Raw genomic sequence first — 27,196 nt, 5'->3', positions numbered from 1 at the left:
GCATTCCATCATATCTCTGGTTAAGGGATCTGAGGTAACAGTTCTGGGAAAGAGCTCTGTCTGACTTGAGAGAGCCACTGCCTACCATAGTAGGCAACACTTAGTAAAATAGATCAACGGTCTGACAATACTTGGGCAGCTTCACTGAAGGCACAGACTGCCTACAGACAGTGATTCATCATATTATAGGATCTTTTCAGCAGTGGAACCCAAACAGCAGTGCTCGTTCCGTATTGAGACTTACTTAATCTCACTCTCAAATTGCCTTCAGTTAATACATGAGGACTTTTGTTCTTGTTCTCATTGTGCCCTGGTTAGATTTTTTTTTTAATTGTCTGATTTTACAATTTGTTTAAATATTGTAAACTACCTCTAGATTTGGCAAGATTCAGGATAAATAAATAAATAATAGAAATGGGCCCCAACTCCTTAGCTAGGGATTCTCCAAAAGGCAGGGCTTGCAAAGCCGTCTTCTAATTATTCTTCTATGCCCCTTCCTGTGTTATTGGATTAGGAATGGGATCAGGGCTGGTCCACAGACAAAGTCCTATTATTGTCACTTCAGTTCTGGATTTACACATGGCAAATCTGGGTAACAAAAGTCATGCCGTCAGACATGTCATCAGATGCTATGTCTATAACTAGTGGCAACCTCATCATTCATGCGATCTACTCAGATGTTTATTGCATCTTATCTCGCCCTTCCTCAAAGGTCCTCAGACAATCATAACTGGTATTCCTCTCTTCCATTTTATCCTCACAAAAAGCCTGTGAGGGAAAATAGGATGAAAGGGACATCACCCAGTGAGTTTCATGGGGAGTGAGAGTTTGAACCTGTGTCTTCTCAGGCCTAATCCAGCACTCTAATATCTATACAACATTGATTTTATTGCAATGTGTTCCTAAAGTACCAGTGTTTGCAACACAAGGTTGTATTCTTTATGAACTGTTTGTGGTATTGATTGGTTTGTGTCCGAGATTCCAAACATTCAAGTTGCCCTGTAAAGCTAGACTCTTTGATAAAATCCTCCACTAAAAACTCTTTTAAAAGCTAGGAAATCTGGGAGGGGGAGAGATTGATGGTAGGAAAAAAAACCTAATTCATTTAAATGTATTTACAGGATGTGCTAGTGTCTTCCAAAAGGCCAAAGTTTGGACTCAGTCTAGTCACAGGGAGGAACTCTTGACTGAATTGTGAGATATTTAAACAAGAGCTGTTGCCTGACTGAAGAAAAGTTAAGTACCTGTATAAGATTTAACTAATTAATTAGTTGATTCACCATACTTTTCATATTAGTAAAACATTTATGAAGAAAATCATTTTTTTTGCTTATTTTCAGATGATTTACATATGGTAGCAGACATTTTGAAGAGGCGTTTCCCTCCTCAGTGTGAGAGAAAGGAGAATGCTTCTTCTAAGACAGTGCCTGCTGATGGTGGGTTTAGTAAGTAATTTTATTTAAACTAATTGTTTAAAAAATATGCCTTCAGAACAGGTTTTTAATCAAAATGCTTTTGTAACCGAGCAAAATCTTTGAATAGATTAACCAATTGATCAGCCAAGTGTTACAGACCTAAGTTAAGAATTTGTTTAATATCTTACACCAGACATTAACAGAACATTAAAGTTCTTACCTTTGGGTGTGTTGAGCTGCCAGTTAGATATACAAATATTTAAATGGCACTCTGTGAAGCAACAGCACATATGTAGCATTATTATGATTGCCTCCCTTTTAAAATGATTTAATTGTACTAGTAGAGACACAAAAAGCAACAAAATCCTTGGGAGTGCAGAACGGTTTCTGTACATGGACAGAATGAAAAGATGCGGGCTTTTCTAGCTGGGAAAAGAGGTGTCACTCTGCATTAAACATGAAAAAGGTTTGAAGAAATGCAAACCCAATTCCTCTTTGACGGAATGCAAGAATGGGAAAGCAGCTGGTGAAAATAACAAGCCAAAGAGAAGCGGATTTCTTCACAACACTAAATTGATCTGTGGAACTGACTGCCAAGTGACATGGTTCAATAGATGGAATTTTTAAAAAGACTATGTGCATTGCTAGAAGATAAGAATATCACTGGCTATCCTTCAAGATGGTTAACAGTGTAATCTCAAGCAGAATTATACTCTTCTAAATCCATTGGCCTTATTCTGTTTAGTGTGACTCTATTTAGAATTGTACTGTGTAGCAAAAATCTTCATGCTTAGGAATCCTTGAACTGGATACTGCTAAAAGCCTGGACTAAATAGTAATGAAATTGCTTGTCTCATCATCAATATATCTAATTGTCAACATGGCCCTGTCTGTGGATACTTAAATCCAGAGACTGGGACCATGAATAGACCAGACATATCTATAAATCTGAGAAAATCCCCAGGTTTGTAGAAAAATCTGAAATCTAAAAAAAATGTATACATCAGTATGCTAAACTCTCCCCAAAATAATAGAAGCAGTGCATAGTTTTAACAAATAAATTACCTCCGAGTGAGTCTTCAATGGCCATTGCTTGGAAACCACAACATATTGCCAGCATTCAAGCTTTGGTTTCTGTCTGTAAAAGGGAGGATGCCTTTCCAGAACTGTTTTGACCTTTGAGGGAGGACTCATTGGGGCCAGGCTTGGCAACTTGCTACCACACAACCTCCATGACTTACCCAGGCCTGGCTGCTTGCTACTATTCAACAGCAGCCACCACATTAAAGCTAGTGAGGTGTAATAGTTACAGACTGATATCTGGGAGACCCACATTCAAATCCCCATTCTACCATGGAAGAACACTGGGTGATCTTGTACTAGGCTTGAAATCCTCCCAGAGACTTTTAGTTGATTATTATGAGAAACTACCCATTAAATCAGATGGACCTTTGATCTGATCCTGTAGGACTCTTCCTGCAATCTTGTGAAGTCTTCAGGATTTATTCTTATCTTTTAATATTATTCATTTAAACATTTATACCCCACTTCTTTCATTGGTGGAGACCCAAAGCCACTTACAGTATTGTTCTCCCTTCCTGTTTTACCCTCACAACAACAACCCTGTGAGGTAGATTAGGCTGAGAGAGTGACTAACAAAGATCACCCAGCAAGGTTGCGTGGCAAAGTGAAGGTTCAGACCTGGGTCTCCAAGATCCTATTTCAGTACTCTACCCACTACACCATGGTAGCTCTCAGCCTGTCTAAGGACCCAGAACAAAACTTTGGCCAAGGTCTAGAAAGATATCCAAGCCCTGCAGTGTACTGAGAATGAGTACGCATGTACCTATACAATCTACCTTTTAGCTTATACAAGCCTTTAAGGTAGGTAGAAATTGAAAACAGAACCATTAAAAACATGGAAAAGATTATTAATATTTTGTAAGCCACCTTGGGCAGGTTCCCCAGAGAGACAACATAAATTTTTTCTAAATATTGTTGGATCTCACTGACTGACCTGCAATCCTATGCAGAGTTACTCCAGACTAAACCCATCGGTTTCAATAGATTTAGACTGAAGTAACTCTAGATTGCATACTTGCTCAAAAAGTAATTGAAACAATTACAGTATGGCTCTAACAGAAAGGATACTAAAATTTGGTACAGATGTAGTCCCAGACACTCTGATTACTAGAAAACTCTGAAAAGTTATATTTTTACATCTCTCACCTGAAATGTGTGGCAGTGAGTTATCATTCTAATAACAGACAGCACCGCAGACCCCAAACCAAGCCACACCTACTACAGAAGTGAGGGGCCTGCTTCTTCACCCTACTTAACAATGTGTAGATTAGAGGAGGTGGACTTGCAGTGGTAGCCAGGAATGTACCACATACACCTCAGAGCAGATGGGTATTGCACCCTTCAGCTGTCTTCGGAAAGAGATATTCAGTACAGCCAGAAATATATTTGTGTCTTCCAAATGGAAACTGTATTTAGATATGGATATTCTCATTATGCTTATGATGAAACTTGTGCCGTGATAAATCAGTTTGTCCCTACAGTGTCCCGATCCTTTGCCTTTTCCTAATGAAAGTGATTCTGTGTGGAAGGTCTTGCTTGCAATTCCCGGTTCTGGGAAGTCAGTAAGAAAGCTTGGCCTGTGGTCAGGAAATCCCCCTCACCACACCTTTCTGATTTACACTGATCCCTGATACACACCACATGTGTCCCCTCCCTCCTTCCCCCCATTTGCAATGGTTCTGTTCCACATTTAAGTGATGAAAAGTTAAGACCTGTGGTTACAACTTCTATGAGAAACTTCATTTTGAAGGGCTGCTACATTTCAACTTTATTGCCATGAGGAAAAACGAAGAAACAAAAGGCCACAGTCACTCAACAGCAAGGAAACCTGGGTGAAGACATTTAATAAGTGTAAGTTCCCTACCACAACTTGTTGAAATATTGACCTTTGGGCTGAACGATTGCTCCTTTCTGCAAATGTTTAGAGTGAACCAACTACGGCTCTTGGTCAGAGAAGGTTTATGCTGCTGAGTAAGTTTCTCCTTTAGCTTTGAAACAGCAGCAGCCTCAAAAAATCAAATTTCATTATAAATAGGGAGGGAATCGGCAGAAGTGGATGTGAAGAATGAGGGAGGCTCAGTCTTGTGAAGCGGAGGCTCAGGAAGTACTTGCAAAAAGAATCTCCAACTGCACCACCCCTGCTGACCAAGGCATCTATATATTTCCCCAAAAAAACCTTCAAGGAATGTAACAGTCTAGGGGAGCAAAAAGAAATTAAATGCCGGAGCTGAAAGCCACTTGTCTGATCGGTCAAAATCCCCACGAGGCATCTTCCTCTCTGCTGCTGACCTACCTGCTGAGATGTGTCTGAGATTAATTGGCCTCCTCAGTAATGACTTATGGAAACTCTTTAGCTAACTGTCTCCTGGGTCACAGAGCCAAAGAAAGGCCAAAAGGGCTGCAAGTGTGGATCTTGTTACTTTTCTTTGGATTCTGAAGTCCAGTCTCCCGGCCTTGGCCGGGGAGGCCGGGTTATAAATTAGAAAAATAAATAAAATAAATATAAATGTGTTTATCTCCAAGCCACAGGCCACAGTTTTACTACGTACCCTGCATAGTCTTCCCTGAAAGGATGTTCTCTTTAAAATGCATAATACATCTGACAAAGTGGACTCTGGCTCAGGAAATTGGCATAGTCTTAAAGATGCCACAAAACTCCTTTGAGGAGGGATTGGGGAACTTAATGAGATACTTTGCTGTTCAAACTGCATGGACTAGTTCTCCCAAGTATGTGTTAACACTGTGATTTCTTTCATTTTTATCTTCACGCTTGCATTCTAAGGATGTAATTGTGGGTTTATGCTGCGATCATTGTAGATTGAAATTACACTCGTAATGAATTTAAACTACCCCATCCTGATCGGTGTAGTTCCAGGATAATTGCCACACATACCCATGCAGACTTGTGAAAGGATGTTCTCTTTAAAGTGCATGATGCATCTGATGAAGAGAGGACACACCCTTTTCAATACTTGTAAGTAAAGTAGGGAACCTAAACACAACCATACCTGGGCCTGACTCTCAGTTAATCCTGAGTAACAGTGGTATCTGGAAGTGGGAGCTAATGTAGCACACAAGGGTTAGGGAAAGAGTGTCAGCCCCCAAGTCTCCCCAAGTTCATAACATTGTTCAGCCATGAGGAGTTTGAGCAAGAGGTTCTTCTCTCTCAGCCTCACCTCCGCACTTCTGAAAAGTGGAAAAAATAATGCAGTCTTAACTTACAGATTTTGTAAGGTTTACTGTTATAAAAGATATGAAGGACAACCAGTACTTAGGGGAAAGGTACTGCATCGTTCTTTGCCACCAAGGTCCACCACATATCTTTTGGGAAGTGGTGTGTCCCCGTTTGAAGGGAAAAGATTAAATGAGAGTGAATTTGAGAACATATCAGAAGGTAGCCTTCCCAGAAAAGAGGCCCACTCCTCACCACTCACAGAATATCTTGTCTTGAGTTTTTCTTACCTGGGGCCAAAAAGAACCCAGATTTAGTTATGTGGCAGAGTCCCCCAATAACAGCAATAACAATTTTCAAGTGTCTAATTGGTAAGACAGGATTTTATCATCCTAGAATGTAGAAGAAAAAAACACCAAGGGCTCTTGATGAAGAAGAACTTTGTGGCTGATTACTCAGGACACCTAGATGTTAGATTAATAAATGTATATACAAACTCTATTATTTTAGGCAGATAGTGTGTTGTAATCTGCCCTGAGTCCAAGTGAGAAAGGCGGACCATAAATAACTCAAATAAATAAATAATGACAGTAACTGTGTGCCTTATCCAAACATTGCACACTATTAATTTATTGTTAGGATAAAAGCATTCCCTGAGTCATAAAATTCATAATGATTATTATCAAAGCCTTGAGCTGCAAGGGAGGGCCTTTTCCGAAGAAGCAATTCTGATTTGAATGCTTACATGCAGTAATATGCAAATTACTGTTTACTGTAATTGTGCAGGAAAAAAATCCTCAAAAAGAATCACCTTCTTATTTAAAAATAAACTCCATTTAAATCACTATTTAGGATGGTGCATAATTTCCACCTAATACTTTTAGGATTTTTCTCTAAAATCCACTCACCCACTGGAGTTGCAACATGGTCCTCTGTATATTTACCTGAAAGTAAATGCTACTTTGTTCAGTAGGGCTTATTCCCAAAAGTGCAGAGGATTGTGGTACTGGCAGCAAACCTTATGACAGAATAAGGGTTTTCATGGATGTTACAGCCATACTTGGTTAGGGGATCAATTCTAAGAAGAAATTGAGGGACTCCAGTTTGTCCAAAGCAAATGGGGGAAACATGAGAATAAAGAGTAACCATTAAATGTCAAGAAATAAAATATCTTGCCAGAAAAGCGGTTTCTAATGAGGACACATAGTTGGTAGAACTGAGCAGTCACTAAAACATTTCCAATCCTATTTGTTCAGCAAAATTTCTCTCGGCTACAAAGGCGATGAGTATTTTGATTCCAAGGGGACACGCTAAATGGAGAGAGAGGCTTACTGTGCCTTTCCCTGCTCTTCAAAGAGCGGCCCTCAGACCAGGAAGAGAAATTCTAGACTGCTGTTTTCCCCCAGTCACCTGGCAGGGAGAGGAGCAGCAGCACCCTGGCGGGCAAAGGGCAGAAGGAACCTTATAAACCATAGTGCTTTGAAGAGTGTGTGGGGGGGTGTTGTCCTTTACCCTTGCTTCGGTTACAGAATACTCTAATCCTAGCTGACAAAGTAAGCCAGGGTAGCTGCAGTTGTGCGTTTAGGTGGGTCACCCCACTTCTGACCTATTTTACAGGGTTGTTGTGAGGACTATGGTAAAATGTGTGAAACACAAGGGAAAGTATCTTGTGTTGTTATGCTCTTCCCTGGCTGGAAAATGAGAGAGGCTAAGTACAAAGACAGGCATTAAAGGAGTGGGGAAGGTAGCAACGGAACACAGGATTACCAGGCCAGTCTCCTAGGCCAGCCATACTGGTACCCAAAAGGATCATTTTCTTTAGCTCTTTCCAAACTATCATACATCTGCTGTGCTAAGCCTGGTGCTAGCATGCTGGTTTCCCCTTCACAGCTTCCTCCAGCAGGGACGTCAACATTCCTGTCTTTAAAGTACATTGTATCCCACCCCCAAGACTAGGCAATATTGTGATCCAACAAGCAGGAGAGCTTGGAGACCACACCAGTGTCCCAATCAAAGCTCAGCCAGGCGGCCTCCAGAGAACCAGAAAAGGCAACATCTCCATCTACCTTTGGTCTGCTCACCACCCTACACTTTCCCCTTTCTCTATAAAGTTGAGAAAGCAAAATTAAACAGAAGTCCAGCAGCACCGTTAAGACTACCAAACTTCATGCCAACATAAACTTGATCAGATACATGAAGTATACATTCATAGGACATATATCTAACTATATAAGCAACAGAAAGATGGGAGGGGGGAAATGTTACAAAGAGAGGTCAATAAGAAACAATAACTTGTCTTACATGACACTTTCCTTGATGCTGTCTGGTGTTATATTTATCTCGCTCTGCCTGCCCATCTACAGTTGGGAGTGGTCCTGGCTCCACTCCAAATGGACTGAATTCTTTCTGACTGGTCAGTGTTTCTAGTGGGCCTCTCTTTGTAACATCTCCCCACTCATAACTTATAAATATCTTTCTTGTGTATGTATTCTCCAGGCCTCTGATGAAGAGAGCTCTGACTCACCAAAGTTTATATTGGGATAATTTTATAGGGATGCCGCTGAACATCTTTTTTATTTATGTGCATGAGACTAACAGGACTGCCCCTCTGGAATTATTGTAATGATTAGCAGAGAGAGGGAGATAGATGTCTTCCCACAAGCATCATTGCCACATCCGAACATGGTCTAACTTTAACTTCACCGAGCACAGGGCTACCACTGGACACGATGGCAACAAATCGAGGCTACCTATTGAGGCTTAAACTGCCTGATGCAGGAGAGGGGATGCTTGTCTCTCCCAGGAGCTGCACGTGAGCTTGGAAGCCACAGCTGTCTATCCTCTCCTGGGATGGACCTCTGCAAAGAGACTCTTATTGGCCTGTCGTCTCCCCTTTCTGTCTCCTATTTGGTGGCTGTGTCTCCACACAGTCAGACGGTCCAGCAGCCCTTTTTGCTTCCAGCCCCTCTGCCAACTGGGATGGAGGTCCCTTTGGCACAAGCAGCCCCCCCTCCTAATGGCACCCTTGTCCCCCAGAGACTCGACCTTGGGTCCATGCAGGCTCTCCACCCCCGGGCATGCCCTCCGACAATTCTCCTTCCTCCCCCTTCTGGGGCTGAATGGGGCCGACGGGGCCGGCCGCGCTAACGGCGGCCGCCGCTGCTTCGTGTCCCCGGCTCGGGGAGCGCTGCCCGGCTGCGGATCTGGCTTTCCGGGCGCCGGCCGGGGCCAGGCTGCCCGAGCCCCTCTCGGTCGGCCCTGGGCAGCCGCAGCCCAGCCGGCCCTTGCTGGGGCTGTGGGGAGCGGCCGGGGAGTCCCGCCCGCCTGCCTGCCGGAGTGGTCCCTCCCTCCGCCCGGGCCGCCCCTCTGCCACCCTCCCTCCCTCCCTCCCTCCCTCGCTCGCTGGCCGGCCGGCCGGCCGTCGGGGCCGCTCTCACCGTCCTCGTAGTTCTTGAGGTAGTAGTCTGGCCCGGGTCCGCCGCGGCTCTTGGCCGGGTTCTTCACGTTCTGGAACTGCACGAAGTCGGTCCTCTTGCCGGCGAAGCGGAGGAAGGCGGGCGCCAGGCCCCGCGCCAGGGTCACCAGGCGCCGCGAGCTGCGGACGGGGAGGCAGGAGGGAGGCGCCGCGTCAGGAGCCGGCCGGCCGGCGGGACACCGGCCCCCGCGCCCCACGCCCCGGCCGGCCGCCGGGGGGCTCTTTCGGCCCCGGGGAGGGAGGGAGGGAGGGAGGGGGGGAAGGAGGGGGCCCCGGCGGGCCTCGGGGGCTGGGGCGCTCGCCTGGGCAGCTGCGGCGGGGCGGGGCGGGGGCCGGGGCCCGCCAGACGCCGCCGCCGCGCTGCCTGCTCCATTGCAAACATGTGCCTCTTAATGGGAACCGTGGCCCGGCCTCCCGTCCCAGGCGGGGCGGCGGGGCGCTTACCTGAGGAAGTCGAGCCAGCCGTCGTGGAGGACGGAGGGGTCGAGCTGGAGCGAGAGGAAGTGGGGGCTGGTGAGGCGCAGGGGGCTGCGGGCGCTCACGTCCAGCAGCACCAGCGTGCGGCCCGCCGCGGCACCGGCGGCGCCCTGCGGCGGGCCGGCCCGCGAGGGGACGGGGAAGGCGAGGTGGGCCAGCAGCGCCAGCCCCGGGGCCACCAGGGCCAGCAAGCCGGGAGGGCCGGCGCCGGGGCAGGGCATGCTGGGCCGCGGCCGAGGCGGGCTCCCCAGTCCAGTCCCGCGCCGGGCACGGCCGGTCGCGGGCCGCTAATTGTCCGGAGTGCAAGGCGCGGGGGCGCGCCGGCGGGTTTTCCCTCCCCCCGCCCGCCCGCCCGCCCCCCCCATCCTTCGGGGCCGGGGGGAGCGGAGCGGGGAGCGCACGCCCCTGACCAGCCTTCCCCGGGGCCGCTGCCAAGACGCCTGGTGCGCCAGCGCCGCCCCTGGAAGAGCCGCCGCCTGCGGACCCTTTCGCTCGGCCGACGGTAAAGGGGAGCCGCCGGGCGCTGCGGCCCCTCGGCCCGGCCCCCTTCGACGGGGGCCACCCGGGAAGACCCGCCGCCGCCGGACCCAGGGCGGCTTGCCGGAGGAGCCGCAGCCCCCTTCCCCCCCCAGACCGGAGCCCCCCCTCCCCTCCCCTCCCCTCCCCTCCCCCCAGTGGGAGAGTCGGCTGGCGGCAGCGCCCGGGGAGGAGGGCTTTCCCTAGGCGGGGGGCAAGTGGGGGCTTCTGGGCCCGCGGGGTCCTTTCTGCCTCCTCGGGGCGCTCTCCCAGCAAGTGGGGAACCCGCGGCAGGACCCAGACCGGGGGCGGGAGGGCCGCTGGAGGGAAAGCCGCGCCGCAACTGCCGGGGCCGGCGACGGAAGAGCCCAGCCCGCCGGGAAGGCATCCGTCGGGGTGCCGGGAGACGCGGCGGCTTTGGAGAGGGGAGCGACGCTCTGCGGCGGCCGTCCGCGGGGAGGCGAGATGCGGGCGGAGGAAGCGGGTAAGTCCGCCCGGCTCCTTCGGGCCGGGCACTGGGGGGTAGATCGTGGGGGCAGAGAAGGAAACGTCGCCGGCCTGGGCTGCGGCGATCTCCTTCCTCTCTGACCCGGCCTGCTTAGCCTCTGGCCGGGCCCTTTCTGTCGGGGATCAGCCGGAGGGCGTTCCTTCATCCGGAGCTCCAGCGGCTTGGGGTGGGGGGCTGGTGGAAAGTCATAAGAGCAAGCTGGGGATAGAAAGAAATGTATTACGGGCTCTGTTCATCCACTTCGGGGTACGGCTGAACGAACCGTCCCTCCTCTCGAGGAACCTAGATGGTCCCCACGTTATTTGGCGGAGTTATTTCCCCTGCGTCTTTCTCTTTCGGGGAGACTCCGCGGATGGCCCCGGGAGGTCCCCGGTTTTGAGCCACAGGCCTTTGATGGAGGCGAGCGAGAAGAGGGTCCGCACACCCGCCTCCTCCCTCCCAAGGCATTTTGAACCAAATATGTGTGGATTTAGACGGCACTCCCGACAGCGCTGAGAAATCAAAGCGGCTTCCTTCCAGAGTAATTAGGGTGCTAAAACGCAGGGCGAGAGCTAGTCCCAGTCGCCTGGGCTAGGAGGGGCCTGTCGGCAGGCAAGAGGGAGGGATTCGGCTTGGACATCCTCATTAGGGCCCTGGAATCCAGGGAACCTCTGCACGCCTCTGTCTCGAATCTTTCCCTTTATTTTTAAAGCTTTTGGCAGTGCATCCTTTTTGTGCCGGACCCACAAAACCAGGCCAGAATAAAAGGGATGCAGAAACCCCAATGCATCCCAGCTCAGCGAAAAGCCCGCTCAGGTTGGAAGAGTTGACACCGGTTATCTCAATGCCGAGAGACCCGATCCTATGCGGGTCTACTCTGAAATAACCCCCAAGGAGTTTATTAGATTGAAACGAAACGGTGAGACTAGTTTTAAAATATGCAGAGATTTTGAGTCTAGTTTCTCCCCCCTCCGTTAAGTTGGTACGCAAAGCGCCCTGCTGGGGAGAGATGATACCTTTGGCGCTGACAGGAAGAAAGAAGCAGTCTGAATTCTGAGAGCGTTTCACTAACATTATTAGAATCTGAGTGCAAAATTAGGTTTTGGTATCTCAGTCTTGTATACATTTCCTTGATAGTAAAGGTGAAGATCGATTTTGGATCTCAGCCGAACCGAAATTGGGGGGGGGGGATATAGAACTGCAGTCTTAGAATGCGACTCAAGTCACTGATACTGTTGTCCTTATTGCAAACTCCTGGACAAAAGTAAACTTTTCCTTGGACTCCAAAAGAAATGGGGTTGATCCTGAATGAAAATGTTTCCAAAACATCAGATTTCCACATGTGCAAAGATGATCCGGGTATAGATTCCGAAGGGGTAACCCTTCAGCCAAAACAACCGATTATGACCAGTTCATGACGGCTCATATATATACACGGGTACAAACTAAATAAGATTTCGTCCCAATAACAGCCCCTTCTTCTGTTTGTAGGGGGCTGGGGGGGCTTAACACCTGCATCTGACCAAGCGGGCTCTAGCTGAGGAAAGTTGATGACACAATAAATTCTGCAGTCCCCCACACTCTCTGCCCGTGGATGCAATGCTGCTAGGAGGTGCCGAGCTGGACTTGGATGTAGCGAAAGATTTAGGCTAGAAAAGGTGCCTCGAGTGCTTCCTTAGGCGAACGGGCGAAGGATTATCTGTGTCAGTAGATTCCTTTGAAATGTGGTGTTGGAGGAGAGTGTTACAGATACCGTGGACTGCCAAAAAACCCCAAAAAACCCTCAAATCAGTGGGTTATAGATCAAATCAAGCCTAGAAGCTAAAATGACTAAACTGAGGCTGTCGTACTTTGGACACATTGTGAGAAGGCAAGAGTCACTGGAAAAGACAATCGTGCTAGGAAAAGCTGAGGGCAGCAGGAAAAGAGGAAGACCCAACAAGAGATGGACTGACTCAATAAAGGAAGCCACAGCCCTCAGTTTGCAAGATCTGAGCAAGGCTGTCAAAGACAGGACATTTTGATTCATAGGGTCGCCATGAGTCGGAAGCGACTTGACGGCACTTAACACGCACGCAAGGGAGCGTCACCCAAGAAATCTACTGTGGCGGGTGGCGGGGGCGACTGGCGAGGGAGGGCAGTGAAGGGAAAGGATGGGAAAGCCAGCTCCGCTCGCCCTTCTTCCTTCACCAGCTGACGCTCCCGAAGAGCTTTCCGCATTTCGCAACAGTAGCCCGTCAGGGTCATGGAGCCCAGTAGCCTGTCTCTGACAGTGTCCAGATCCAGAGACTTCAGGAAGCTCGAGGAGGGGAGGGGAGTGTCCAAAAGTCTCCTCTTTCCCTCCTAGCTTCTGGGAGAGGGAAATTCGGAGCACCTTAAACTTCGGAAGGAGATGCTTTGCTGGCAAAGAACTCCTGTCTCCCAGACATTAGGCTGGGCAAAACGAACAAACACAAGCCGCGGGTTCCATTGCCTTTCTGGTTGCAGAGAGTTCCACGTGTAAACCCTGCTTTGTGGGAGACAAGGATTGCATTGCCTTTAAACCAGATTCCTTTGACTTCAACTGGAGGGAGACTGAGCCCTCGTTCCAAGAGCAGATGACAGCGGCAGCAACTGAGTGCGGCGCCCTTTGTTTGAAAGCGGTGGAGATTTTATATAGTTCAGTCCTGTCTTCTTTGGTCCCCTTTTTGGAAGTTGAATATCTCGCCTGCAGCCAAAAGGCATTCTGATCGCTTTGCTTTGTTTGTTTGTTTGTTTTTGCCCCATCATACCCTTTAAAAACAATACTATGCAATCCTATGCACGCCTACCTGGGAATAAGTCCCGTTGAACAAAGCAGGACTTACTTTTTAGTAAGCCTGCATAACTTCTCTGTTATGGTGGCAGCCGTCCGTTGAACGGGCTTTTCCGGGGCTCTTTTTTCAAGGACCCGAGTCTATCCTATGGGCCACCCTTCTCCTGGTGAATCCCACCGATAACAGGATCTGCCTGAAAGACAAGCCCAGCAAGGTCTATAACCTTAGACAGGCATAGGCGCGGTATCCAACACACCTTATGTGGAAGCCCTGTCAATTTCAAGGACACGCTTGATGCTCCCTCCCCCGTCCCCAAATCCCCTCTGTTAATGGCTTCGCCCCTCTCCTGGCTTTCAGCAAATGATGCAAAACTAATTATTCAAGAGGGCTTTTCTACGCAGGAAACAGGCTGTACAAAACAATTCACAAAGTCAGTTGGATAAATAATTAGGGGCTATGGTCTGCAGTGCAGTGTAAAGTTTGCTGTGGGTTGGACCCCATTATGTGATTTTGCATCATTTAATGTGTCATGTTTTAACAATTATGCTTTGCTTCAGTTCTGTTTTTGTTTTGTTTTTACTTCAGGCTGGTTCTACAACCCAAGTCCTCTTTCATTGTTTATTAAATGTCCCAAATTGTTGATTGTATTGACTCGCTCTGTGTAATCCGCCTTGAGCCCCGGTGAGAAAGGCGGATTATAAACAACGTAAATAAATAAATATTTACCAGCCATTAATTTCAACGGATATTCTCTCGCCGTCTTTTCTCAGGGAGCGGGAGGTCTGTGTGAAATTCTGCTTTAGATTTAGCTGGCTTAAATGAGCTGAGGAGATATTTAGCAAATTTCGCCACTGCCTAACCCCCTCCCCTTTCCCGATCTGTAAAGAATGCATTGCAAAACACTCAGGTCCATTGAGTGATCCGGTCCCCCCCCCCTCTTCCTCCTTTGCAACCAACGGGAGGGCCCAGGAAAAGGCATGCCATCTTCGGCCAGGTTTGTTTCTAATAAGAGGCGGATTTGAGGAGCTGGGTCGGAAAGTCTACTTGCTCCAGATCGGGAGGATCTTTGTTAGGCGGGAGAGAGGGGGAAAGAACCCGGGTAGGAATCGCCCAGTCAAAAGCGTTTCTGGCCCCTGGAGACCCCTGGGTGTCCCGCCCGTCGGGAATCTCTCCGGCCTTTGCCCCGTTTGGAGCGCGGACTCTCCGGCTCGTGACTCATGGCTGCAGAATTCGGGATTTGGCCTTCATTGCTGTGATACTTCCGTAACTGGGAACACATGCTCCAAGGACGAAGCCTCTCGTTAGGGAAGTGTATAATAATAAATGGCAAATTGGGAAGCCGGGTTCCTTCCAGCCCCCCTCCCCGTCATGGCAGTCTGGATGTCAGCATCCGCTTGGGCGTTTCCGAAAGGGGTGCTACTAACAGGAAAAAATGGCCCCAGGTGCGGGGAGGGGGGAGATTTCTAGACACCTGGGTTTCCCTTCGAACAGATTTTTGGAGAATGGAAGTCCGGCTGTTCTGCGGTGACCCCGGGATCTCCTGGGAAAGCCACGAAGAGCCGGGCCTCTAGGCCTGGGCAGGGCTCCAGGGGGCCCCTTGCTCGATGCCAGGGTCCCACCGTTAGCATTTTCAGCGAGGTTGCCCCCGTGTCCCGGGACTTTCCGCGGCCAGGCGAAGGTATTCTCGCCGCAGTGTGTATTATCTAAGCAGAGGCGGTCCGGCCTCGGAGAGGGCTGAAGGCAAGGAATCATCGATTGGGCGCAAAGCCCCCCAGATCTCGAGAGGCTCCGGGTCCAGTCTATCCAGGGGTATCCGGCCCAGTGGCGTCCCAATCCAAAGCAGGGGGCTCCAGGCACGGGGTCTCTGGCCTGCTTTCCAGTCCCAAGGAGACCGGCGCCAGGCCTCTGACCTTATTCGAGCGGTGTCCGCGCATCCAGGGCCCCCTAGCGCTGGGAAAGCCGGTGTTGGGGGTGAGCGGGAGGATCCTGTGCAGTCTCCTCCGCAGCTGCTCTGGCATCCGTTCCCTGGGATGAGCTGAAAGCGTGGAAGAGACGCCCGGCCCAGAGAGGCGCCTCTCCCCGGGGCTCTCTCTCTCTTGTCCTGGCTTAGGCAAGGCTAACTTCATCATATGCGCAGCGCTGGGAAAGGGAAAACCCCGTTCAGTGCGCGCACACGCAGGCCCGCTTCTGGATTTCTCTATGCCATGGCTAAAGGGTTGAGACACCAGGATACTGGCTACGGTAAATAGCTACACCCTGTTCACACGTGCAACTTATCCTTTGAAGTTGCAGTCATCGAGTGATTAGCATGCAGGCGAGAACCAGCCTCCTGGGCGAGGGTTCTCAATAGCCATCCAGGAGAAAGTCTACAAACTCGTGCAAGTTTGTGCAAGAAAGCCAATGTCGTGTAGTAGTTAGAGGATCTGGGAGACCCGGGTTGGAATCCCCACTCTGCCCTGGAAGCTTGCTGGGTGACCTTGGGCCAGTCACAGTCTCCGCCTAGCCTGCTTCACAGGGTTGTTGTGAGGATAAAATGGAGAAGGGAAGGATATAAACAGCTTTGGGTTCTCATTGAAATAAATGAAAAGTTGTAAATCTCAGAGTGCACCAGATACTCCTAAAGATACTCAGCAAGTTCCATGACAATTCCAGAGGACCGTGGCTCAGTGGTAGAGCATCTGCTCGGCATGCAGAAGGTCCCAGGTTCAATCCCCGGCATCTCCAGTTAAAGGGACCAGGCAAGCAGGTGATGTGAAAAACCTCTCTCTGCCTGAGACCCTGGAGAGCCGCAGCCGGTCTGAGTAGACAGTACTGACTATGATGGACCCAGGGTCTGATTCAGTATAAGGCAGCTTCATGTGTTCATGTGAGCAGTGGTGTTAGCCGGCAGCAGCAAAACAAACCAGGGGTCGGGCCGCTCTTTGGAGACAAACACAATTCATGCCATCATAAACTCGCCAATCTGAGCTCACTTCATCAGATGCAGTCTGGACTCCTGTTTAATTTGACTATTAATGGAACTATTACCTATTAGTAATAGTTCCATTGAACCTTGTTGGACATTTCCAGGTGTAGGGCCTTGCTGCAGAAGACACCTGCAGAATGGTTAGGGGCCCCGATCCTTAAGTAGCAGGTCGGGATTGGGGACAGACACGCCACGGTCAGGATTGGGGACAGACACTCTTCTTTTCACAGATCTCCTCCCAAGGTGTTGGTTGCGAGTGATCCAAAGCCATGCTCTGGTGCTTGTACAAATCCGTCCGCAGATGTTCACAGGGCCCAGGCGATGACCCGCCTGCCTCCATTTGCCGTATGTACGGTGCAGTCCTAAACACAGTTAACCCTTCTAAATCCGAAGACTTCAGTGGATTTAGACCGGAGTGGGTCTGTTTAGGACTGTACTCGGAAACTGGCGGCAATTTGGGCGTAAATTCCGGAAAAAGCAAATCTTTGACCTGGCCCGTTAGAGTCACTCTCCCTGCAGGACACTGCAACTCCACCTATTCTGTTATAGCATTTGTATACATTTCGATCTGGCGAGATCGAGACTGTGCAAAGCCAGGGATTTAAATTACGAGCCTCAGAAAACAGCGTGAAATCCCATTTAAAGCAGAATTGACTCTGCAGAGCGAATCAGGCGCACCGGCAGAGCAAGACATAATTCAAGCGCGCCTCACGTCGGGCTGATTTCATGCTCTGAATTGGAAAAGCGCAAACTTTTGTTTCGCTTCCTCCTAAATATTGGGGGGGGGCTGGGTCCTGATGGTCACGTGGATGGTCCTTAGAAGGACCCGCCAAACGTGGACCAACTTGAACCCAGCTCTCTCCGGTGCCTGGGACAACGCCCTGAAATCTCGCCTGTTTGATGGGTGTTCCCTTGCGCAAAAAGCCCGTTGAGCGTTTGAAGCCGCTTCTTTCAGCCCAAACTCTGTGGCCAATCGGCGCGTTTGCAGATTTCCCCGTCGCAAACAGCGCCTGGCATTTGTACGATGAATTCGGGCGATGTTAGGAGGGGGCAGGGATTCCTAGGGCTGGGATCAAGCCGATCCCCTAGGTGATCTGCCGGGACCCGCATCAGATTTGCCCTGAAATTGGAGGGTCGGGTTGGGAAGAGAAGGCGGGGAGAGATTCTGCCGCTGCTTTGGCTTCCTAGAAGCGAGGGGGGCTCTGTTCCCAGGCGGGCCTGATCTGGCGGCGCCACCGTCGGAAGAGCCGACGGAAAGTATTGCCTGATCAAACCCGGGGGGAAGGCTGCAGTCAGCCCATCCGGAGAAATGCTGCCCGGGTCTTCGGGGGCTCCAGGAGTGAACAGCTTCTGCGAGGATCTGCGTTGGGAAGGGGCGTCCCTACTCGGACCGTAATCCCAAACACTCTCACCAAAGAGCAGCATTCACGGGCTTCCTTCTCAGTATTTCGTGTACTTCAAACGCCCCATAGACGAGTAGGCATGCAGAGGGTCGAGCCGAAGGGTCCCCACAACCACGCCCAGCTTTGTAGGACCCTTTCCAAAACGTTCACTGGTGCTTTTTTTTTTCCAGAGGGGCAGCGGGACCGTTCCTGAAACTGTTCAAGGGGCTTTGGGAGACTGCTGAGTGCCTGGCAGAGTTCAGCCCCCGTCTGGAGGAGAAAATCCCACGGCAGACTGGCCTCGAAGTGTGTCTGTCCTGCTCTGCCGTGTGAGACCCGCGAAAACCTCCTCTCAGGATGGTTTCTCTTCCATCAGCAGGTCTTGGGTCAGGAACATTTTGAAAAGCCAAAGGGGTGTCAGCTGAGAACTGATGGTCCCCGCGCTCTGATTATTCAGGAGTATCTGTTTGTTTGTTTGTTTGTTTGTTATCTTAAAAGGCATTCCAGCAGCCGGTGAAGCACAAGCACCACCACCCCTTGGCTTATTTGTTTGCTTTTAAAGAAAGAAAATGAACTTCAGGAGGGGCAGGCGGGCGGGCAGGGGGACGGTGCCTGTCCCTCTCCCCATTCTTGGGTTTCTCCCCTCCAAATCGCACCCAAGCTGGCCCCTCCCTAATAGTCCTGTAAAGATTTCCCCCTCATTGGCCGAAGTAGAGAAACAGAGCATTTGCACCCATGGGGTTTATTATTATTATTGTTGTTGTTTTGTTGTTGTTGCTATTATTACTATCCCGCCTCTATAGTATTGCCATGCACTGTAAACGTTTGCCTGTCCAGATCTTCGGTCAATGATTTTGAGTTATTTTTAATAGAGAAAGGCTGCTTTATGAGTTAAATCTTCTCAAAGGACGATCTCCGCTACGTTGCTCTAATATCTGCGAGCGGAAGACGGACGGATCAATTGAAAGGCGCAGGCAAATCCTGTCCAAGTGAAGCTGGCTTGCGCTCCGTTGATCCGATGGGAGAGCAACCAAATCCTGAGCCTCCGATTGCTGTCGGTAGGACTGAACATGCAACTTAACTGTGGCTGGATCGTGCCCCAGCTCAACACATTCCTTATAGGTTGGCAATACCTTTTAGATGTGAGCTAATACCAGTACATTTTCTCTCTCCCGGCCACAGAAATCAGGATTCCACCCCCGCTGCAGTTCTGAACATCCTCACCTAGAAATGCCTCCCACTGAAATCATAGAGAACTGGTGTATGTTTTGGTCCAACGTGCCATCGATTTCAGTGGCTTATGGTTCAAGGAAAATGTAGTTGTCCCGACCCTATGTGCCTTGACAGAGAATGGAGTGCAATAGCATTCACTTCCTAGTAGGTGTTTTGTGCACACTTATTTGGGAGTAAGTCCCATAGAAGTCAGCGAAGTTTACTTGCAAGGAAAACATGCACAGTTTGCAGCCCTACAGCTGAATCCTAAACAGATTGCAAGGAAAACATGCACAGTTTGCAGCCTTATAGCTGAATCCTAAACAAATCTGTTCTGAAGTAAGCAAGTCCAACGGATTTCATGGATCAAGGATTGTCTCCTTGATCATTTCTTGTTAGATGTGTGGATGTTCTACTACTGAATGTTTAAAACTTTTACTTAGTTTTATTGAAGGAACACTCAAAAGTCTGGTGAGAAAAGCATTTGTTTTTCAGCAGGCTTTGGATTGAGACTGGTGACTGAGATGGTGTGAATATAAACCACTGGAGGTCAGTACAATTATCCCTGCCCATCCCTTAATACTTGCCAATGACCCCTCCCCCACCTTTGGCACCACAGGCATATATATGTGAGGCCCTGGCACAAAGGAACAGTTTCCATTTATTTATTTGTTTGTTTATTTATTTACTTGTGTGTGTGTGTTAAGTGCCGTCAAGTCGTTTCCGACTCATGGCTTACCTCACTTATATCCTGCCTTTCTCCCCAATAACTTACATCATTCTCCTTTCTGCCTTTTTATTTTCACAACAACCCTGTGGGGTAGGTTAGAGTGAAAGTATGTGACCAGCCCAAGATCGATACAGCAAAGCTGGTTTTTTTCAAAGATCTATGTGATTTCATTGTGTCATCTTTGCCTGTTGGCATTATGTTGGTCGCCTTGAGTCCCTGGAGAAAGGCGGAATATAAAAATACATAAATGGATGAATGAAATATAAATATTCTAACAGACAAACAAAATCCAGCTAAAGTGGAGTCTCATTTGTTTTGCTGGGAGAGCTTAAATGGGCACAATACTAACACCTCTTTGGTTGAAACCGAAGAGGTACAAGTGTGCTTGACTGTGGATGAAGCCCTGAATGTTTACATGAGTCCCCCCCTCCTACAAAAGAAATTCATAACTGGAATAATTACAGCTGTCTCCCCATCGATTTCTCCCTCCTCCCATGAGGTATAAGATAATCCAGAGGCTGGGGATCTGGGTGTTTTGCAGTGGATGAGTGTTGCTTTGTGGGGAGAAAAGGTTTACAGAAAGCAGATGATGTAAGAGAATCCTGCACATTATAAGGTTGCCCTCAGGGCCCTGGGCTTCTGCCCCGGTGGAGTCTCCAGCCTGGCCTTTGATGAGGTGGTGCTCGCAGTTGGGCTCTGCTTCAGATAGTGTTTCAAACAGACTGATGAAGCCCCCCTTTTTTTTGCCTCATTTAAGATAAATAGAGAATGCTGGGGGGGGGAAGTGTCTTCCCCCATTTCTTTTCCCCGTTCTATGAAAGCCAGGCTGGGCGAAGGGGAGGAGGGCAAGACTGGTGGGCTGTGGCGTCAGACCACGCCGGATCTCTGGGAACCCAGCCTCGCCTCGGCCTCTCCAGTGCAGGCGAGTTAAATTAACTGCAGCAGTGTGTGCTGGAGGAAACATTTGCCCAGAACCTGGTTCCCGGATCCTGAAGGGATTAAAGGAACCTTCGGCACCAACCAGCCTCCCTGGCAAAGCCACACGGCTGCCTATCCTGGGAACAGCCCAACTAGGGTCGTTGCAAACCCAAGGAGAGAGTGACACAGAGCAGCCCCTGGCTGAGGGCTGAGGCTGAGAGTGCCATAGAAAAGGAGCTTGTGTTGGTGCCATTAAGGTTGGCATCGCTGGATTCTGCCCACCACTGTCACAGGTGCATGCTCAAAGTGACAGTTAGCCACAGGCTGCTTTAACCTTAGGTGCTCAGCTCTCCCAAACTCTTTGCCCTTGAAAGAGAAATCCAGGGCTTCTGTGGGGGGGGGGTTCTTGGGGGAGGGCACAAGAAACTAGGTGGTGAGTCAGTTGGGAGAAAAATGGCTCTCCTACAGCATCCACCACCAACCTCACTGAGCATACATGTGCAAGTGGCAGGCAGTGAGGACAAATTTCCAGGCATTCTCAACAGATTCTGGCTGTTTCAATGGACACAGGGGGCACATCCATCTTTCTTGCAGAAATGGGCAAGATTTGCATGTGAGCTGTACAAAAAAAAAAAATTTAAGTGCAATACGTACATATGTGATGTGTATCGCCCATATGTGGGTCTTCCCATAGTGAGTGTGTGTTTTACCATGCAAAGGTAATAGATTTCTGCCAGTCCAATATTAATCTCTGTCCTGAAATCCTTCAGGAGAAGAAAGCGTAATAGTATTGCCACCCAACAGGCCTAGGGGAATGGGCCTGCACAATAAGTGCAAACAGAAGAGGTGATGTCATGGGGGCAGTGAGGAACAGAGATTGAGAACAGATAGACAAAAGAAAGGAGCCAGAAGTCAGAGTTGGAAACAACCAGGAGGCTCATCGCAGAAGATCGTGCCTCACGGATGCTGCCTCTCCTTGCAGCTTTGCCCTTGGAATGACATGTTTAGGACTTTAATCCTAAAACTAGGCTTCCAGATTATAGGTTGATTAGTGTATGCTTTATATTTATTTCTTTGCAATCTGTATTTAGGGCCATGTGTCCCTTACAATAAAAAGTTCTGTATCAATGTAAGCCTGTCTCTACCCTCAACAAAAGATTAACGACTTGCATATCAAAGGATGCACATTTGCATGTATTTTTTATCTTTTGCAGGATTTCTTTACAGCTGCGAGTCAGAAACTCCGCTGACCATTGGAGAAACAATACTCAGCAGTCTCCCCCCTCCCCTCCACGCCCAATTTTGGCAAATGTTGCCCACAAAATTTCAAACTGATCTTCACAACCATGTGGGCTTGTTTTTTGAAATTGTGAGAGATTCTCAGGGTTCTTTAATCTAGTATCAAAGTCTGTGCCTGTGCAGAACTGCAGAATACACCAAACCCTGCCTGCCTCTGTTGGTTTTTTCTTTTATCACACTGTTGCATCTAAAAACTTTTCACTAATAAACTTTGCTTTACCTTTAGCACAATTAAACCAATGTGGTTTCTTTTTCTACAGCTCACTGTTCAGAGGGCCTAATTGGAAGGCATCCACGACCAGGTGGGGGGGAGGCTAAAATAGGTTTTTGGCACTGGGGGTGGGGTAATTTTTTGTTTCCTGGGAGGGAAATATCAGTCAACCCTTTTTTCCCTTACTAGGGCTTATAGCCATGTTGGGTGGTAATTTTTTTTCTAGGAAATGTTGAAGACTTATAGAGTTGCACTGGCACTGTGGCCCACAAAGTTCTATACTACTCAATCCACTGAAATCAGTGGGTTTAGAAGGATATAAACTATGTTTGGGAGTAGACTGCTAGTCACAGATCCTTCTTTTCTTTCTTTCTAGTAACTGGGATGTCCTATCCATTTGGAGGGAATGGGTCTGGAGTTTCCAACCTATGTCCAGTGGTAGTCAATTCCCCAGGGCAAGTTGTTAGTTTCACTTCATTTTCATAGAGGAATAGCAATCTGTGGGGAAACAGTACATAAAACAATCAGCATGAGGGACTGTTCCTGTAGATAGTTGCTTTGTCTCACTCACATTAGTTTTTGGGACTAGCAGAAGTATTTACAATCCTGGTACTTGACCACTGCCATAAAACCTTTGGCTGAATGCTTCTGGATGCTTCTAAAGATATATTGACTAGTTATGAAGTATAGTTACTTATTTCTTCTCTTCAGGGCATAGCTTTTACCATTTGGGGGTGGTCAGAGATCAGAGATGGGAAATGACCGGACCTATGAGAATTTGGCTGCACGTAATAGCTCCAAGTCTATAAAGAACAGAAGGCCATTTACAATGGGAAGGAAAAGTACATACCACTGTCACACTTTTGTGGAATGGCTGTGGCTCAGTGACAGAGCATCTGCTCTGCATGTAGAAGGTTCCAGGTTCAATATCCAGCATTTCTGGTGAAAGGATCAAGTACTATGCGAAGCGAAAGATCTCTGCCTGAGACTCTGGAGAGCCACAGCTTTGTTGGTTCAACAGTTCAGAACAAAAACATTTTAAAAATCTGGCAAATATCACCAAGGCCTGGCCCAGATCCCTACCCTAAGAGCTAGAGTGCACTCTATTACACAGTATCAGGCCTTTATAGGCAGGATTTTAAAGTTTGATCAGCTAACTAGAACAGCTGTACATTTTTAAGGCTAAGAAAACACAACCCAAGGACGGAACTACACTTTCTCTTTAGTTCCATGATTCTGCTAGGGTGAAACTTATAGTTCCCCCCAGTGGATATAAAAAGAGCTTGGAGGTGGGAGTTTTTGGTGGAAAAACAGAAGAAGGATTAAAAGTTTTAAAAAATCAACTGAAAACTTATTGTGGAACTATGCTGTCTCTGGGTTCCTTGCTTGTTCATATGCAAATATGGAATTTTCTTGGTATCTGCTACTCAAAGCAGATGTTTCCATTTTGTTCCTAAGCTATTCCTCATAGAAGGTGTGACATCTATATTCACTCAGAATTTCACAGGTTCCTGTACAAAGTCATCTTCATATGGCTTCAGAACCTCATTTGTATATCCTTACCTGATGGTCTCATTTGCCCTTATTGGTACATCATATCCAGGAAGAACAGCATGTGGGATTCAAAGGTACAGACATTTCTAGTAGGAGTAGTTCTGTATTGCTTGCTTGCTGAACTGGGCTGAAGTTCTTGTGCTTAATTTTTAATTCTGAAAGAACATGTGACTGACTCCATTTTGAAATGATCTGAACAAAGCCTATTTATCAAGTAACCGTTGTGCCCTATCTGAAGAGGCAGTGTTTTCTGATTTTGCTGTTTCTATGGGAAGCTTGCTGTAAGGTTGTTAAGGAGACCTGAACATCCAAAATGGTGGTTCAACAGCAGTTACTGGTCTTAGATCCCTGGCTATGTCAGGGAGATGGATTGAGTGTGTGTGAAACAGAAGTCCATGGAAGAACTCCACAAGAAGGCAATTTTGTTGGCATTCTTTTGGCAACAGTGATATACACTCAGCCCCCTAATGTGTTCTGCTTTGCCTTCAAGCACATATGACATGGACCATCATTCTTACCTCCGAACTATCAGGTATGTTTGGTTAATATAGCAGAGTTTGCCTTGTCATGGAAGACCGATATTGAGTGAAGTAAAAACAATCCTCCCAAAAGTAAATTGCAAAAAATAAAACTTACGTTTATTCAAGTAGATTTTGTTCACATTCTTGTTGCAGTTGATAGAAAGATAGAAAGCCTAATCTAAAGAATGCATTACCCTAAATAAGTGGCCAACTAATCCGGCAAGTACGATATATTGTTTCTACAGCAGAGACCTGTAGATATGTCTGACTCCATGCAGGTCCGTGGGGAAAGTGAAGAAAGAAACAGTGGCAACTGAGGAAGAAGGAGGAGGGGTCAAAGGGCAGCTCCCAGGTTCAGACAAAGAGGAGCATCCCATTCAAGAGATAACACCTATACACTTAGAGTGAATTAACATCCCCCAATGACCAGGCATGCTGAGTTGCTCTCACTCCAACATGAGCACAGTGTTCATTTCTGAAAGATTATTCAGAGAATTTTTCAAGCCTTGCCTTGCGAAATGTCTTGCAAGTTTCACAAAATGAGCCTTTGACCCTATGATATTACTATAATTGGTATTTGGCTTCTGAACTCACCTCATGCTGTAAACAGAGGAACTCCTTCCTCTCTTTACAGCATGAGGTGAGTTCAGAAGCCCCATCCCAATTATAGTAATGGCTGCAAAGTTCAGTTGACTCACTGGGCTCCAAACAGCCTGGCAGCTGCTGACTAGAATGGGTATCTTTCAGGTAAACTCCTCCATAAATCACCAGTTTTTAAAAAATGAAGAAGAATACTAGAATTCAAGAACTCTTTGCTGCTGAAAAAAAATAAGAAAGAGGGCTTTTTTCGTAAAAAAGACAAGTATGTCGGTTGGAATTTCAAAGCTGAATGCATAAGTTCTGAAGATGAGGCCAAACTGAATGATTGGGTGGAGGAACATCGCAACAAGAACATCTCTTGGCATCAGACATGGAGGGCAAAAAAACAAACGTGTTTTTTCCCCCAGTTTGGGCCAGGCCTCAGCCAAGTTCTTCATCGTTTTGCACCAGCTGAAGATCTGGCACCCAGTTGGTGTGAGTGGGTTGTTTCTTTTGGACATTATCATAATTACTTCTGAAAGCCTGGCTCCTTTTAAACGTTTTCTCCCTGTAAATATTTAGCCCATGATTTTGTTAGGCTTGTAAATACCCCCCTTCCACTTTCTCCTCTTCTAAGTATGCTGTTTTCAATCATAAAAACAGCCTTTGAGAAAAGGGAAATAATAGAGAGGAAGAAGGGGGTTGTATGCAAACCTAACTTCAAACAGAATGGGGTTGGCCACTAAGGCTACAATCCTCAGTGCAGTTACTGAGGAAGCAGGGCTGACTTGACCGCTGTTCAGCAAGACTAGTACCTGGAATGGAACAATTCAAGATGTGCCCAATTTGTGTGTGTGTGTGGGGGGGAAGGGTCTCATGTTGAAATTGACTACCCAGACAACCCCAGGAGAATTGCCCCACTGAACTGTGGGGTATACTTCTGAGTAAATATCATATACAAATTAATTAGTCACTTGCTTTGGATGGGGCACACAAAGTTTTTAAAGAACTCTAGAGTGAAATGGCTGAGCTAACAAATATGCGCAACATACACTAAAATTAGCTTGTGCTGTGGATTCTATTTTAAACACTGGCATTATGTTGACTCCTTTCCAGTCTTCCATTAAGGAAGCTGATTTTAGTCATGCTGCACGTTTTTGTTAGATGAAGAATTTCACATTTATCTTCTCCAAAACATTCCGGGACAGTTTGCTCAAGGCCTTTTCTGGATTAATGGGCTGAAAGCATTATTAAACACAGAATGAGTAAATATGCAGAAGAACAAACCTTGCTGAGGAAGAACCAGCATGGCTTCTGCAGAGGGCAGCCCTGTCTCACCAATCCTTTGACAGTCTTGGAGTGCCAACATGCATATAAATAGCAGGGTTCTGGGAGATGTTATGTAATTGAACTTTCAGAATGATTTTGACAGAAGTCCCTTATCCAAAGCTCCTAAGTAAACTTAATACTGGGAGAAAAGGTAGCGGTAGGGAAGGGCTGCTGTCCTCATGCCCTGTTGATGGGTTTTGGAAAGCATCTGTTTGATCACTGTGGGAAACAGGATGATGGGCTAGATAGACCATTGGTCTGATCCACCAGGCTCTTCTTATGCTCTTAAATCTTTCTATGAGATCAGAGAACCCGAGGAGACAGTTTTGCCTCTAAGCCAACTGCACAAAAGAAAGAAGAACAAATCTGGTGGTACTGATAAATATGTTAAGGACTGGAAAGTACATGAAAAGTAATAGGCAAACTATAAATAGTTGAAATGGCTATCCAAAAGAAATCTTTCTCAACAAACTGGTTGCAAATCTTCTAAGACAGATGCTGGCAAAATGTATAAAGTTGGATGCCTACATTCCATGCTTGCCCAGTATACATAGGAAGAATGAACTGTAAAGTAGTATATAGAGTCTTTGAATATGGCCTATGCTCAGTGAAAACCACCCCCTGATGTCAAGGTAGGATTGCCAACTGGCAAGAAAAAAAACTGGCCCAGCATGTTGTTGCACCTTTAACAGCAGCTTGGCAGGCAGTTATCTTTCCTATGGAGGCATAGTGGCTTAGTAGAGAACGCAAATAACACAACCCTGATCCTACTTAAAGGAAAGCCACATTCACACACACAATATGATTGGGATATAAATGGAAATCTAAACATCATCTAAGGACAGGATGCCAGGCACCAGGCCACCATGGCACCTAGAAACAGTACTTTTTACAAAAATGCAAACCCTCCGCCTTCTTTTGAAAAAGCTTCATCACTCTTTTTTTTTAGCTTGACTGCCAACGCTCCCAACAGCTCTTGCTCAATTCTGCTCCATTCTCACTTACCATAATTGAAAGGACACTACTAGATTCAAAAAGCTCCACCCCACCCCTAACAATGAGGATGGGGAGGAGTT

At 47.6% G+C, this 27,196-nt stretch overlaps 1 protein-coding gene across 1 annotated transcript in view; it reads right to left on the bottom strand.

Moving 5' to 3' along the window:
* HPSE2 (heparanase 2 (inactive)) overlaps positions 1–9,843 on the bottom strand; it is a 146,351-nt gene extending 136,508 nt beyond the window's left edge. Inside the window, exons 1-2 of the mRNA XM_056849898.1 lie at positions 9,590–9,843; positions 9,108–9,265 (exon numbers count right to left, since the gene is read on the bottom strand). Of these exons, the coding sequence (XP_056705876.1) occupies positions 9,108–9,265; positions 9,590–9,843 (412 nt within the window). The remainder of the gene's footprint in view (positions 1–9,107; positions 9,266–9,589) is intronic.
* Between the last annotated feature and the right edge of the window lie 17,353 nt (positions 9,844–27,196).

Source organism: Euleptes europaea, chromosome 5 (genome assembly GCF_029931775.1).
Source record: "Euleptes europaea isolate rEulEur1 chromosome 5, rEulEur1.hap1, whole genome shotgun sequence".
NCBI lineage: Eukaryota > Metazoa > Chordata > Lepidosauria > Squamata > Sphaerodactylidae > Euleptes > Euleptes europaea.
This window is presented reverse-complemented; position numbering and strand designations above follow the sequence as displayed.